The sequence below is a fragment of the Zingiber officinale genome, chromosome 1A (assembly GCF_018446385.1).
Source record: "Zingiber officinale cultivar Zhangliang chromosome 1A, Zo_v1.1, whole genome shotgun sequence".
NCBI lineage: Eukaryota > Viridiplantae > Streptophyta > Magnoliopsida > Zingiberales > Zingiberaceae > Zingiber > Zingiber officinale.
In genome coordinates, this window is record NC_055987.1 from 782,526 (window position 1) to 798,443 (window position 15,918).

Below are 15,918 nucleotides of genomic sequence, written 5' to 3' on the forward strand. Positions count from 1 at the left end.
CCCATAAATTAAGTTTTGCACTAGTTGAGAAAGACATTTGAGTCAGATAGGACATTATTCCTGCCAATCAAATGGCACTACTGAAATCTCAAGAAATGTTTTTTACATAAATTACATCAAACCAAACAATAACAAACAGTCATGCAGCTCTTTCGCACAAATAAATACACTCACCTCTCTTCCCCTTGGAAATAAATAATAAATAGTAAGCATGTTTCATGTTCTTATACGCATGTATATAAATAACACAATTTGTAGCGTCAAACATCACACACACCATCTGATCTAAAAGTCTCCACATGCATCACAAGCTTCGACACACGGCGTAAATTAAAGTCTGAGACAGTTGTGAAGTCATCTTTTTGAGGTAAATTAAAGTGCCAAACTCACTTCCCATCTGCAACATGACTGCAGCTGTGCTCTGATCTGTTGCCGATGGTTGTGCGCCTAGATTTGATGCTTTCTCTCTCTTTCACATTCTTCTTCATGGCTTCAAGACAGTGGTGTCGTTCTGTAGGGGTGACATCATTGTGGCTCTTTCTTCGAGTGAGTTTGGGTGATTTCGCTCGAGTAGGAGGTACCTTTGTACAAAGAAAATGGCCTAACTTGATGAGATCATACTTACAAGAAACATTGCAATCACAGAAATGTAAGAGATGAAAGTGGTAGAAATGGCTAAAAACTCAAAGTAAAAAATAGAAGAGTGGAATCACAAACCAGGCAGCAGAATACGGGAAAATATTAGAAGCCAAGACATGCTTCATGATGTAAGTGGAAGGCTTATTTTGGGATTTTTGATGCGGGATAATGCAAGACATACACGTCAAACATGAACCTTTCATTAGTTAATCAAGTAACCAAGGTGTGAAATAGCTAAGCATCATAATCCTATGACACATCCCATCATGAAATAGCTAAGCATTATTTAAGATGGAATTTTTGATCTGATGAGTTGAATTTTGGTAATGAACTTTGCATCGGACTCTGTGGAACTCCATCCACTAGTAAAATGACAATCTATTTACTTTTTCTATCTTTAATTTGCTTGAATGTTGGATTACAAGGGCATTAAATGCAAAGCTCCAAGGCATTACCTTCTTTAACTCGGCCTTTGGAGGAGGGCCATCATGGTAGAAACTAGGAATAGGCTGTGCTTTGAATGTCAAACTCTTCCTCAACTCTTTCAGAGCAGCCTCGTGCTCTTCCTGATGAATTAGACAGTTAAGATTAACCATGCATTCACAATCAAAATTCCTCTAAAAGTGCTTTAGTTCAAATCAAGAAATGTAAATCGTACTTGCGAACTGTTGGGAAATGTAACCCGTCAAAGTTTGTTCGAAAGCAACTTCTCTATCAGCCTTCCGTTCTTTTATTTAAAATTGTTTGAATTAAGTTGTATTTTGTTTAGCCCATACAGGTGTTGACCATATCCTGAATGCTAAAATAGTTATTCTAGAAATTGAACCATAGATTACAGCGATGTAAACTTTTAAAATTGGCCAGAGAATGATCGGAACATTTTCAATATTGTAGAATCTCACTAACAGAAGCTGAGTACAACCCATAAAATATATTATGCTTCAACGTGTACTCTAAATGAAGGAAATTTAATAAAGCAATGAGCACGTAGAATTACATATTTTCTTTCTTAAATTGCATATAACTCACAGAGAAAAATCAAACAAGCTGTTCACAAAATATGCAACCAGGATACCAACTTAAATGTGATTATGCACATTTGTGACTGACAATATGCTTATAATCATCAGATCAATGCAACATAGGTTTTTAATAACGTAAAAATATGTGAGGCAGCAGCTATCGCTCTTACATAAAAGGATTAGCATAAAGTATTCACTAGTTGCTCAAGGCCAATCAAAGAAGAAATAATATTTGCTCCAAAAAAACAGAAGACAGATGTTATTCTTTTGCCAATATGTGAGTTAAAAAACAACACTGTACCCTTCATGAAATCTTTCAGAAAGAAAAAATAACCATGACCCTTACTGTGAAGATCTGATGGCCATTTTGTTTTAGTGTCAGTGTCAATCTGATAAAAGCGTATGATGGGAAGAAATTACTGACAGGAGATTTGCTAAGAATATTATAATCTCCACGAAGAGTTTACTTCTATTTGGTTGATGCAATATAATTAAGTGTTGAATCCAATTCAACAGTTTAATTTTCATATAAACTATGTTTCAGATAACTATGTTTTATGAAATTCCTCATACATGCATAGTGTCTACCATGATGTGAAAATTTCATGGGATTGAACTAACCATTTAGCACATGTACTAATAATATATATGCTATATGTAGTGTCTCATAATTGCAAGGTCAATGTGAAGAATTGAAATACTAACATTATGATAATAAAATTTTTCCATTGTCCACATCAGCGTGGCATTGGCAGAATATTAACAAAAGAAAACATACCCTTTTCCTAGCTTCAGACTGATTTTTTTCTTCCTCCAAAGCTAGGTGTTTCTGTTCCAACTTAGAATAGAACTGAAGAAATCAGAAGTCAAACGATTAAAAATAAGCTCGTTAAAATGAGAACAGTGAAATTAAATCTAGTACATAGAGATAGTACCTCCCTTCTCTTGTCTGCACGCTCACTGCATCTGAAAGTAGGGGCAGTTGCTGCAGTAGTTTTAGGGTTGCTTCTCAAATTTCTTACAGATGGTGTAGCTCTGTGATATAGTTCAGGAGAACTCAATACACTGTATAAACAGAGTAGAGGTAAGATACAATGATGAGTAAAGGATACGAAGCAACAGAGTGAGAATCTTCAGCATCAGCTTGGATTGCATTGTGAAGTTGCAACGGCTTCCTGGATGTGAAAAGGGAGTTCCTCTGCAATGCATTACAACCCAACAGGAATAATTTTGCAACTGATCATTATTCAGATTTCCTAAATACTTTTCCAACAGAACTTTAAATGCCAAGCATAGAAGCCATATCAAAATTTGAGTTCAAAACTTGTATTCTTCTTGATATGTTGCTATGTTGTATGCAATGATAATGGTGAAAAATTCCTTCCTTTGCTCATGAAGTTTTTGTTGTGCATCATCACTAGATATACCAACGAGCAACTTGTTACTAGGATCAGAAGTGGATGGTGAGAATGTACAGGAGAAGCTAAAGTATGAAACCTAATGACATCCTATGAACTGCTTAATATACGGATGCTCTAGTTTTTATCAAGGAAAGATTAAGAAATGACATCATGGAACAGTTAACAATTTTTATACTGAGGGATAGGCCACCTGAGAATAGTTTGGGATGTGTGCTGACTGATGATCATCTATGGTATCATGTTTGTCCGCATTCACAGTTAAAGAAATAACAGGGTTATGTCCACCAGAAGCACGCTTTTCAGTTGCAAGAACGAATGGATGAGGAACAGTGTGGTTAGAATGCACATTTCTAGAATTAGCAGGCTTCGGTGCAGCTTTCTTTCTTTGATTTGATGACTTGTGAATAATATGCTTATTTTCTACTGTGTCATCATCCAAACACCGCTTACTGAGTTGAGATAGTTCTTGTTCCTGCTCCTCGTGAGAATTCTCATCTATTATGCTAACTGCATAATCTGACTCTCTATCAGAAGCCACTTTAATGATTTCCATACCCATTAACCTGCCACAAGAACCAACACAATGAAAATATAACGTGGATATATGTAGCTTAAATAACTAGGCATAAAAGATGTAAGTAAAAAAGAATACAAGCATTGAGAAAGATTTGCGCAAACTGTCATATTAACTGCTGGGAAAAGAAACATAAAAACTAAAGCCATACCTAATTAAGTACTAGAATTTCAACATCTAGCTATCTCAATCACTATGTGGGAACTTCTTCAAGAATTTTAACAATTATATTTATGGAAAAAATTATAAAGGGTAGAACTAATAGTTTGCTGCACAAAATTTTGTCAAATATCACTTTCCATTGCTAGAGGGGTTCCTAAAATCATCAATAGATCACTCATGCACATGATATCACATCATATATACAAAATGGAAAGAGAAAACAAAATGTGTGACTCAACAAATAATTAGATGCTATAAAGAAAACCAGACAGTTTTACCCTCTAGCAGCAAGAATAACTTCATTTTATCCAATTTTATAATAAATAATTCTTCAAATGAAAGTAACAAAAAGAAGAATGAATTGTTGGTCCTTAGTGGGAACTTGAGTAAGGAGTAGTTCCTTGTTTCTAGGGTTTTTCAGACAACAACAACAACAACCAAGCCTTTTCCCACTAGGTGGGGTCGGCTGTATGAATCCTTTTACGCCATTGAGCTCTATCTCCTATTATATCATCATCTATATTTAAATATATTTTATCTTGTTTTATTGTTGCTAACCAAGTCTTTTTTGGTCTTCCTCTTCCTCGTTTGATATGCATATTTATCATAGTTTCACATCGCCTAACTGGAGCATTTATTGGTCGTCTAAGTACATGTCCATACCATCTTAAACGTGTCTCTCGGAGTTTTCCCTCAATAGATGCAACTCCGACTTTCTCTCTAATGCTCTAATTTCTTATTTTGTCCATCTTTGTATGTCCACACATCCACCTTAACATCCTCATCTCTGCAACTCTCATCTTCTGCTCGTGTGCTCGAGTCATAGCCCAACATTCACCTCCATATAACATAGCAGGTCTAACTGCGGTTTTATAGAACTTACCTTTAAGTTTAAGAGGTACTTTACGGTCACATAAAACACTCGACGCTCCCCTCCATTTCACCCATCCTGCTTGTATTCTATGTAAGACATCTCTCTCAATCCCTCCATCATTTTGTAAAAATGATCCTAAATATTTAAATCGCTCGGTTCCAGGCAACTCGTCCTCTCCTATCTTAACAATTGTTTCATTACTTCTAATATTGCTAAACTTAAATTCCTCTAGGGTTTTTCAGACAAACTATTAAAATAAGAAACACTTCCCTTTTTTGAGGTAACTACTTGAGCCAGATGAAAGGAAACCTTCAAGTCCGATTTTAAAGGGGGGAATCCAACCCTATAGGAACCTATCTCGATTTTTCTTTTGCTAGACCCATAGCTAAAAAACCTTTTCTTACGATTACGATTACGAGGTTATTCGAATATCAAATTCAATCCCAGAAATACAGCATACTACTTTTTTTTACTACCCAAGTCTTTGAGACATTTAGAAATCAAGAAAGAGGTGCTGTAGAACAGGACACGATAGTAAGATTAGCTTCAATTCTTAAGAGAAAATGTTATTAAAAGAAGTCAATAACCCAAGAAGACAACACTACCAGAAAATTTTAAAAAATGAAATAACTACCAATTGTATTGACATTTAAGTAGTCATTAAGGGAATGCAACTTAGATGGTAGGATGCAAACTTATCATGCAAGAAGTACAGGGATTCATACCCTTCATCACCAATTTTGGAAAAAAAATTTAGGTAGAAAATGGTTTTTATAAATAGTCATTGAAAATTTTGTTATACACATGAAGAACAAGACTACTAGGGAGCACATAGGATGATAGGAAGTCATAGAAGACATATTACTCAACAGTACAAATGTCATAACAAGACTGGTAGAAACTCTGTTGAATAATATCTTGCTTAGCAATTAAAAGGTATGGGGATTGATTTCTTGAATCTCCATTTTTTCTCTTTTTTATTTTGGAAAATATCTTTCACAAATAATCAGTACAAACTCTACTAAAAAGTGTTGCAAACATGAAGAACAAGATTACAAGGAGCAGAAAAAACAGAAACAAAATATTAAGTTAAAACAAGAAACCCAAGGAAAATGTAGCAAACAACAATACAGGCGTCATAAGAAGACAGGCCAAAATTTCATCATAGGTTATCAATAAAAAAAGAGAGTTAATTGAGTATTAGAAAATTCAACAAGTAGTTATCTTAACCAATATTAGGGAACGTCCTCAGGATTTTAAACAGATAGTGCTATGCATCCAACATTTCTCAAAGTGGTAACCATACTTTTCTTAATTTTTTTTTGTCTGTCATTCAATATTAAGACTAAGGCAAAAGGATCAATGCTATGAATGAAATTTACCATAAAATTCTGTGCTTCTCTTTATCATTGAAAGACGGGGCTACCAAGAATCACACTACCAAATGACACACATGAGAGCGCAAAGAACATCACTTAATCAGGATGGAAGAAAAGTGAAAAGGAACTGAATAAAAACATCAGTAAATGCTACAAAGAATTTCTGAGCCTAGTTGTATGATAGAAGAATAACTTCAAATTTAGTAATTAGTATATCTAGTTACTTTTTTTTAACTAGAAAAATACTGATAGCAATTGTAATTATGCACTGGAACATGCATGAAGATAATGCCCTTTGGAAGATGCTAGCTTAACAGAACCAGCAAGTGATACAGAGTAGAGACCAAAATATGATAGTACGATTAGCTTGAAATTCTTAGAAGATGATGTTAATCATACAAGAACAAGTCAGTTTAACATAACCAGCAAGAAATATGACATTATACATTGATTTATTCAAGAGCGCGCCAATTTTTAGTTTTTTCCGATTAAGTAGGTAATCCACAGGACATCAGGGGGATGTAGCTTAGATGATAAGAGTTTTTCAGAGTGTAAAAAAAAACATATAAAAACACTACGTTTGGATAGGAAGTTGCTACAATTTTTCACACAGCCAAGAATTAGACCAGCGTCAACATTTCTCATCTTATTAACCAACTAAATTCCGAGGAGAGATTTATGGCTAAACATAAAACTTTTGAGGGGATGTAGCTCAGACTCGCTTAGCATGTGAGAGGTATGCGGAGGTAGTAATACCTGCATTTCCAAACTGAAAAATAGGAGTAGGAAATTGCTAAAATTGTTTTGCACACCTAAATTAGTACGAGCGAAGTATAGATCACAAGGGGATGTAGCTCAGATGGTAGAGCGCTCGCTTAGCATGCGAGAGGTACGGGGATCGATACCCCGCATCTCCAGAATAAAATAAAAAATGTTTTTACACCTTCCGAGAAGTTTTTTGCTAAATATATAGATCAGTGTAAAGGAAATGGATCAAAAATGTAAAGTTAAACAAGAATCTGCTAGAATATTTTTACTCTAACCTCGAACTAAATCAGGTCAGCATTTCTCATCTTAATAGCCCACCCAAACTCGGAGTTTTTTTCTTGGTTTTTCTATCGAAGTAGGCAAAATGCTACTAAATCCACAGAATTAGAAAGAAACGGAAATATATTATTGCACACATTTAAAGTCAACTCAAAATGCACCAGAAACACTGATCTATATGATCGAAGAATAACTTCAAATTTAGTAATTAGTATATCTAGTCACTTTTTTTTAACTAGAAAAATACTGATAGCAATTGTAATTATGCACTGGAACATGCATGAAGATAATGGCCTTTGGAAGATGCTAGCTTAACAGAACCAGCAAATGATAGAGAGTAGAGACCAAAATATGATAATACCTGCATCTCTAAACTGAAAAAATTGCTAAATATCCTTTACACACCTAGAATACTACAAGCGAAGTATAGATCACAAGGGGATGTAGCTCAGATGGTAGAGCGCTCGCTTAGCATGCGAGAGGTACGGGGATCGATACCCCGCATCTCCATAATAAAAATTATTTTTGCGAGTTTTTTTTTGCTAAACATACAGATCTTAAACACGAATCTGCTAGAATATTTTTACTCGAACCTAGATTTGCTTTCTTAATAGACCACCCAAACTCCAAAGAGTTTGTTTTCCCTTGTTTTTTCTATCGAAGTAGACAAAATGTCACTAAACCCACAGAAGTAGAAAGAACCGGAAATATATTATTCCGCACATTTAAATTCAAATCAAAATGCACCAGAAACACACCCAAAAACAAAAAAAAAAATTGAAGTCAAGAATTATTGCTTCAGAACAATCGGTCAAAGAAACAAGACTCAATTCAAAATCGATCCTAAATCCTAATGCGCATTCTTAAGCTGCCAATAGAAACATCGAGAATTCGAAATCCGGATGAAACCACAAAAATTCCAACAGATAAAAGAGGTTCCAAATGTGACTACCTCATCCCATCAAGAACAATCACAAACTACGATTCGATCGTTCCAACAATAGATTCCAAAGAAAGCCAGCCACCAATACCTAACGAGATATAGGGCAAAAAACAGCCTTGCGATCTCACTTTCCCCTGTTCCTCCACCGCCGCGGTCCGCCGGCCTCTTCGCCTTCCTTCCTGCTTGGGAGCTCGGTTCTCGCCCTCTCTACGGCGTCACGGTGTTGCGCTCCCTGTTACGTCATATATAGCAGCGCATTATGCCGTAACATAACGGCGTTAGATGGAACCTTCGCGCGCTCTGCGTTCGAGTCCTTCGTAGGTAAAGCGGGTCCCGCTTGTCGTTTCGTGAGCGGTAAGATTACCTCTACCGGATGTCGGTGACGGGACCCTGATTAATCCGCGGCAGATAACCCGTCGCGCGAACAACTTTTAAACATACTTAGTCCACCTATGGAAAAACACTCGAAATAATACCCCACTTCTAATTGATGTCGTACCATATGCACCATTGTTGACCTGTGGCGGAGCGAGTAAATGGGCGTTGAGGTTACAGGGAGATTTAAGTTTTTTTTTTCATATACTGTTTTTTTAGTGGCCACCGACACGTAACGACCGATACGCCACCACACACGGCTAACGTGACAGAAACCGGAATCCTTAGTTTCCGTTATATTACTCGTAACGCTGTATTCTTCAAAATATATATATATATATATATATATATATATATATATATATATATATATATATATATATATATATAAGGTCACCTCTCATCTCCGACCCATCCGTGGCCCACCCTTGCGCTGCATGTGGGACCGGCACAAAGCGAAAGAGGGCCCACAATAAATGATTAGTTCTTTTAATTATTCTGATATATCCCACAACAATTGATTAGTTGAAAATAAATTAAAACTTTCACATAAAAAAGGATAAAATGTAAGACCAACGTGAGGGAGAAGTAATTTTATGGGAAAATTGACATGCAGTTGTAATCAGAAATAAAATTTTGTATATAATTTTTGCTGATAAATTTTTTTTACTTTCTAATTAAATATAATAGATATTAATTTATCTAATTATTCTTAATATTTTTATGTATAAAAAGTTCAAAAATAAGTATAATTCTTCTTAAATTCAGCATATTAGATTAGAATCTAATATATTTTCTATTAAATTGAGTATGACTTTTTTTTCCACCTCAATTGGATAAAAAATATGCTAGAGTTTACTTTAATAGGTACTAAACTGAAAAGAAAATATACTAGATTTTTTTTTAAATGGTACTGAATTTAATAGAAATTTTATTAAATAGGAAAAAAGTTATATTCAATTTGATAGAAAATATACTTGATTCTAGTTTAAAGTACTGAATTTAATAGAAATTATATTCATTTTTAGACTTTTTGTACTTAAAAAATATGAGAGATAATTTTGATAGAAAATATACTCGATTCTAATTTAAAGTACTGAATTTAAGAGGAATTATATTCATTTTTGGACTTTTTTACTTAAAAAAATCTTAGGGGTAATTAGATAATGATATTTGCATGAGGGAGTTAAAGCAAATAAAATGTTACATGTAGAAAGAGAAAATAATTTTTTTTTTTGTATATGAGGATTACATGCAAAGTTAACATTGTAATTAAAGATTTTTCTCTAATTTACCATAATTTTATTCTATTTTGTATATTTTAAATAATGTTAGTTGCAAAAACTATATAAATTATCTCATGAATATAACTAATTTATTTATTTATTTAATATGATAGGGCAAAGATCTCAACCAAGAAAAAGTGGCATATGTCCTCCCTAAGAATGTCCCTCCGTATATTGATGTGAACTTCCGAACTCTTTTGAAAAACAAGTAATACCATAGTTCTCTAAATTTCATCCAAAAAAAAATAAATTTTATTAGAATTAATTAATTGGACGAAATTATTGGTGAGAGGTTTATGTCCATATGTATCAAAAAAGATGTCATTAGGTTGAACAGGCTGCTACATAACACCTTTTCAATTAGTCTAAATTAAGCTAAAATTTAGATGATAATTAAGTGAATTTAATTCGGTGAGTTAAGTGATGATAAGTTTAGTGTGCCAACACTACTTTATATGGAAATCAAACCAAGTATTATAATATTGAGTTAAGCTAATTGCCAAATCAAGGAAGTATTTAAGATGATAATGATGATGAAACCATGTTTGGCAAATTGAAAATTTAGCTAAAAAAGCCATATATGAAAGCCACTTCAAAGCTATTAGATTTTAAACAAAAAATTAAATGCATTTAAGTTGGGACCATTAATAAATAATGATCTAGATTGATTCACACAAATTAAAGGTAAAAAAAAACTCCATGAAAGATATGTTTGTAAACATCTCTTGTTTACATGAACACCTAAACTTAGATTGTGACATGAGATCTCAATCATATTTGCCTATATGCACTAGATTGGCATAATTAGAATTAGGATTACATATCCCATAATAAATTACTCTATCGTATGTAAAGTTTCATGAGTCATAGATGCATGCATGATTTATCAATTCATAATTATCCACTTTCTTGTTTGCCTTTAATAAAAAAAACAAATTAGTTAAGCACTGGATGATTTTAAATACGTTATCATCCAATATTTATTGTTATATGAGGAACCAATTGGCCGGTTAGCAAAATAAGCCCATTAGATTATGGAGCTTTGGGAGATGATTTGATCCAGTCTCCATTGATTTGACACCTTGTTTCTTGCCATTAAATTAGATTTATTTGCATTTGAACAATATTTTATGTAAAAAATATTGACCTGACTTTATTAATTCTTTCAACAGTTTTAGGATATTGCAAAACCATTCAATTCATATTTTGAATATAAAAGAACACATTAATATCATGATCTAGGAGAATCTTTGGCAGCAGAAATATGGTTCTTCCACCACTGAGTATCTCTTTCTTAGTGCACAATTTGAGGCCTAACTCTAGTCTTTACAAGCGATTAACTTGGAATCGCTTGCATTATGGACAAAGTTACATATATACAAACATAAGTTTGTGAAAGAAAGAATCAAACTAAATTTTGTTCTTTCTTCCCATGAAGACTTAACTACCAAGTTGGTGGAAGAATCTAACTAAATTTAACTCTTTCTTCCCATTAGGACTTGACTTGGTGAGTAGACATCAAATAATTGACTATGCTAAGTAAAATATTCGAACCTATAAAGTAGGATAGGGTTTTCAGAGATTTGTAATTCGATTTGCTTCACCAAAGATATCATTAATGAAATGGCCACTTGTCAATAGATTAGAGAAAAGGGAGATGGAACAAGCTTGCTTGAACCCTAAAAAAGGCAAAAGGGTTGTGAACCTGGCTCGAGAGTAATCATATTTGTTCTTTGATTCTCAGCTGATTGAAAAGTCTCATTAGGAACTGATGAAGTCCGTAAGCAAGCATTTGATCCATCATGGTCGAATCATGGCTGTCTCTTTTGCTTTTCTCCCCTAGGCCATGATGATTTCATCACTTATGATACCACAAATCAAAATTGAAAAGATGGTTTAAGAAAATGAAGTTTTATGAGATGGAAGTAGCCAAAATTTCCATCAGACTTAACTTTTGTTTTGTTTTGTTTCTGGTGATGGTGGCAAAGGAAGTGGAATCCTCTATCTAATCTTTTAGAAGCACTTCAGAAGTGATATCATCGAGTGGTGATGCAATCGACCATTACATAAAAAGCATAATCATCACCAATTGAGATTTAACAAAACAAAAAGAAGGGTGGCAGTATGAACTAAATCCCAGAGAAGATGAGGAGAAGGTGGCATCTCATTTCTAGGCAGGGCAACATTGGAAGATGTTCCACGAATGAAGTTTCAAGAGAAGCATCTCATCATGGAGACATGGACCACCGGACAACGTAAGGTTCGGCATCAAACCTTATCTTTGGTCACCAGAGAGGAGCCATCTGGTGGGCAACATGAAGGCAAGCAATGGCATGAATGATACAGAGAGTGGCAAGTGGACTTTATCTAACAAAGTAGAATGCGAGCGGTCCATTTCATTCCCCATTTAGAGTCTTGTGCTACGTGACAGTGATTCTTCTTTTGGTTCAGACTCTGATTAAAGAGATGCGGAGAATTTCCAACAGAAAAGACTGGAGACACGAGAGAATTGATTCCAATAAAACCACTCTCCATTTTCTGAACAGCGAGTAACATTTGTACATGGGTTGGAAGAGAATTCCTTGTAGTTTTCCCTCCTTTTGAGTTGCAAAAAGATGCTGGAAGTTGCAGAAGCTCATTCTCTAGTGGTTAAGGAGATGATTGCAATGACTAAAGGAAAAAGATGAGGAACAAGATGATCGGCTGGAGGGTGTTAATGATGACAAAATCTTTATTGCCTCTATGTTTGGGCGGACTGGGTGAGCAACCGAGCGTGGTTGTGCTCACCTTCGTAGGTAACGATCATCATTGAAGGGTCTTCCAAGCACCTTTCGACGTGTTTCCTAGCAGGGCAACCCCTCATGCTGCTGCATTTGTAGTATCCCCTGCATTGTTTTTACAGAATTGGTTATGCAAACCTTCACTGAAAAGAATAAGCGGTTTGATCACAAGTAAAACCATAAGCAGAGAAATTTCTTAACGTGGTTACAGATTCCAATAGCAAAATATTATTGAAGAGAGACTTGAGATAAGTAAGCTAAATTATCGATTCTTCAAATTAATAAAAGATGCAAAATAGTAAAGTTTTAGTGAAAGGTTATTGAATTGGAGTGCTTGATCTTTAGCTATGCATACGAATGGAGATTGGGATGAGATAGCATACCTAGGATGAGGAGATCCCTTGATTGGCTTTTGTCCATACTTCCTCCATGAATAGTCATCCGGTGGGATATCAGCAAGCTTATTACTGACAGCAGGCACCTTGATGGTTCTCTTAACTCTAAGCTTCCTGAAGATAAAAATATTGTTAGCAACAATTGAATTCAATCCTAAGAATCACAGTTCCATCTCTGAATGAAAAATAACATCCATGAACTCGCCTTCTCTTTGAGCAATGACACCGGCCACTTGTGGCACATTTTCCGTTTGCATCCTCTGCTCTACATACACACCTCCGCTTTGGAGGAGGATGCAGATTCACTGGGTCAGACGAAGACGGTCCACCAATTAAATGGAATGAATTTCCATTCAAGTTAGCCACACTCCCATCCATGCTTAGAGATGACAAGAAGGACCTTGTAGCTGACGCAGAGGGTGTGTGACTAGAACTTTCAAATTTAAGATTAATTGCACTATTAGTCCTACGAAACATGTCAGCCTGAAGCTTCATCTGGTGGTGAAGCTGAAACCTTGGATCATTCTGCGGTGGGTGCTGAAGAAACTGGTACTGACTTGATGAGGAGGCATGTGGTCCAAGTTGATTCTCAAATAGGCTCCTTTGAGATAGTTGAAAAGGAGTCTTAGCGCTTGAATCCAAAAGCTGAACTTTCCCTTCTAAAATAGTTCTTGGATGTTGCTGGGGTGGATTGGGACTCTGCTCCATCTTTGACAACAGTTGGTTGCCTGAGAGGAGCTTATGATGGGAGGGAGATATGACTTTGTTGGCAACCCTAACTCTCCCATGGCCAGAACTGTTCGTGAGCAAAGAAACCACTTTCTTGAATCTTGTAACAGCATCCCCTGTCTCACTCAACAAGTTTGCAGACTGGGCCTTGTTTTGAGGCTGGGAGAGGAGGCTAAGAACTCTGTGACAGCTCTCGATTGCAGCTCTATTAGCTTTCTCCACCTCCTCCATCTCAAAACCACAACTCTAAATCAACCTAAAAATCCCATTTCAGACAGTTCGGAGGATTAAAAGTTCCAACTGCAGAAATAAGAAAGATCTAAGAATTCATCCATTCTAGACGACAAACACACATAGTGAGAAAATGATCCACGATTAAGTTATATAAGAAGAGATCTAAAACGAAGGAGCAAAAACCGTACCCCAATTTTTTCAAACAAAAAAGCACGTCGAACTCAAAACCTACCTCGGCATGCAAAAAGAGCAATCATCAATATCATATTTTGGCCACCGAACTTGATTCAAAACATCAGAAAGCAGATAACTTAAGCGATTGCTACACGGATATTCCTACTGAGCTCGACAAAAGTCGAAAAATCCTCAAAAAGGGCATCAATTTGAGCACTGCAAGAAAACATGAGGATAAGAAACAGGATCAAAGAGCTGACCTCGGAGAAGGGGGGCGGGAAGAACCCTAGTGTCGAGTTGGTGGTGGCCTTCCGATGGCGCCCATGGGATTGGGAGGTGTGCAGGAAACACCAACAGCAGAGCAGAGAGCTTGGAAAATTTTCCCACATCGCCTCCTATTTATGACTTCAATACCCGGAGCACGAAACGAGGACTAAATTGTTATATTTGGAATTCGAAGGGATCGATTTCAACAAACGTATGTTTTTCGTTTCAACCCCTATCTTTTACATATTTTTTCAAAAATAATCGCATCTAAATGAATTTCCAATATAATACGTGATTTCGTCTAGTCTAGGATTGTATATAAATAATATACGAAAAGTTTATTAAAAAAAAAAAGAAAATTCCTTAGCTGTCATCACAATTATTTGCTTAATAAAGACAGAATTAATTGATGTGTGTTACTAGATTAAGCTAAATGTAGACTCTAATCTCTCGAAATCTCTATTAAATTCAGATACATTTCTATTAATTTCATAGACTCCTGTGTACACCTACAAAGTAATTAAATGATTCGAAATCTAATGAAAATCTTTTAATTGTTTTTTTAATTATCATTGACTTTGACTTTACAATAACCTAATTATTTTTAATTCGTAGGTTTTATTTAACTTTTTTTTAATCTTCACTTTGTTGTTTGTCTCAACTTGGATCCGTAATTTTCCCAATTAGACTTTAAGTATAGCTTAAGTAATTAAATTAAATGTTCATGTTGGTGTAATTATCTGATCAAGAAAGTCCACTTTCTTTTTTTAATTTTTAAAAATGGTTAAATTTTCACATCATGTATCTATGAAAATTCAAACAACGTCAAATTAGTCATCAACATCTCTTTTATTTTTCTCTCTATTTTCAAAATCTGTTATTTTCTTTGGATGGCTACCAATAAGAATTTTTTTCATAATTGACTTTTATGATGTGATGTATTATTGGAAGAGTCACTCTATGAAAATGAAATTGGAGTGCAAGAACCATTAAGAAACAAACAAGTTAATGCAAAAGAATTGGATGAACAAAATGGTAGAAGAAAATGGAGCACCCTTAAGGATCATCATTGAACCGTAGGCTAGCACCATGAGTTACTCCTTGCCGGAGGTTCCGGTGGCAGCCGCTGTGATGATCCCCTTGTTAGCCACTGAACAAGTACTTTGTGTAGAGATGTCATAATGGAGCTCACTGTCTGGCCCCGGAACATGATGCCCACTTGTATTCACCATCAAGTGAAGGGTAGTTGAGTTGAAGATAGCTATGGCACAATGAAAACACAAGAAATTAGAGAGCCATAATTTGATGGTCGAGACGGTCCATTGCGCCTCTCATACTCTCTGTTCCACTGGTTGTGCATTGAAGAATTTAGAAATAGCCATGAAAGATACCTAAATTTGTATAAGATGTCAGGATATTGAATATCTGAACTGGTATCATCAAACCTTGTGAATGTTATAGATGCGGCTCAATGGTCTTCTTAAAAGCCTACGAGTACAGCTCATGAATGAGAAATATGACCAACTAGCAAAGCATCACAAGGGGAGTGCATGCGTTCATTATATAATTTCTATGTATTGTATTAAAAGAAAAATTGGACTAAATCTGTTGCTTAAG

At 35.2% G+C, this 15,918-nt stretch overlaps 2 protein-coding genes and 2 non-coding genes across 7 annotated transcripts; 2 read left to right on the plus strand and 2 right to left on the minus strand.

Annotated features, from left to right (window-relative positions):
- Positions 1-54: 54 nt before the first annotated feature.
- Positions 55-8,306, minus strand: LOC122014675 (protein WVD2-like 3). Of its 3 annotated transcripts, XM_042571046.1 has the most exons (8): positions 8,150-8,289; positions 6,075-6,129; positions 3,273-3,645; positions 2,774-2,859; positions 2,597-2,696; positions 2,440-2,511; positions 1,095-1,205; positions 55-581 (listed from the first exon to the last, which is right to left on the minus strand). In XM_042571046.1, exons 3-8 carry the CDS (start codon positions 3,639-3,641, stop codon positions 387-389), a joined length of 933 nt encoding a protein of 310 aa, XP_042426980.1. In that variant the 5' UTR covers positions 3,642-3,645; positions 6,075-6,129; positions 8,150-8,289; the 3' UTR covers positions 55-386. The 3 variants fall into 3 exon arrangements, with proteins under 3 accessions (XP_042426980.1, XP_042426972.1, XP_042426963.1); XM_042571038.1 differs by lacking the exon at positions 6,075-6,129 and having other exon boundaries at positions 8,150-8,306; XM_042571029.1 differs by lacking the exon at positions 6,075-6,129 and having other exon boundaries at positions 8,071-8,280.
- Positions 6,916-6,988, plus strand: TRNAA-AGC. Its single transcript has one exon. It is a non-coding gene; the product is annotated as a tRNA-Ala (tRNA).
- On the plus strand, positions 7,556-7,628 carry TRNAA-AGC. The gene has a single exon. It is a non-coding gene; the product is annotated as a tRNA-Ala (tRNA).
- Positions 8,307-12,231: 3,925 nt separating the features above from the next.
- LOC122014692 (probable WRKY transcription factor 21) lies at positions 12,232-14,444 on the minus strand. 2 transcript variants are annotated; one of them, XM_042571057.1, is made up of 4 exons: positions 14,295-14,444; positions 13,103-13,926; positions 12,886-13,011; positions 12,232-12,607 (listed from the first exon to the last, which is right to left on the minus strand). In XM_042571057.1, exons 2-4 carry the CDS (start codon positions 13,855-13,857, stop codon positions 12,463-12,465), a joined length of 1,026 nt encoding a protein of 341 aa, XP_042426991.1. In that variant the 5' UTR covers positions 13,858-13,926; positions 14,295-14,444; the 3' UTR covers positions 12,232-12,462. The 2 variants fall into 2 exon arrangements, with proteins under 2 accessions (XP_042426991.1, XP_042427000.1); XM_042571066.1 differs by having other exon boundaries at positions 13,103-13,882; positions 14,295-14,409.
- Between the last annotated feature and the right edge of the window lie 1,474 nt (positions 14,445-15,918).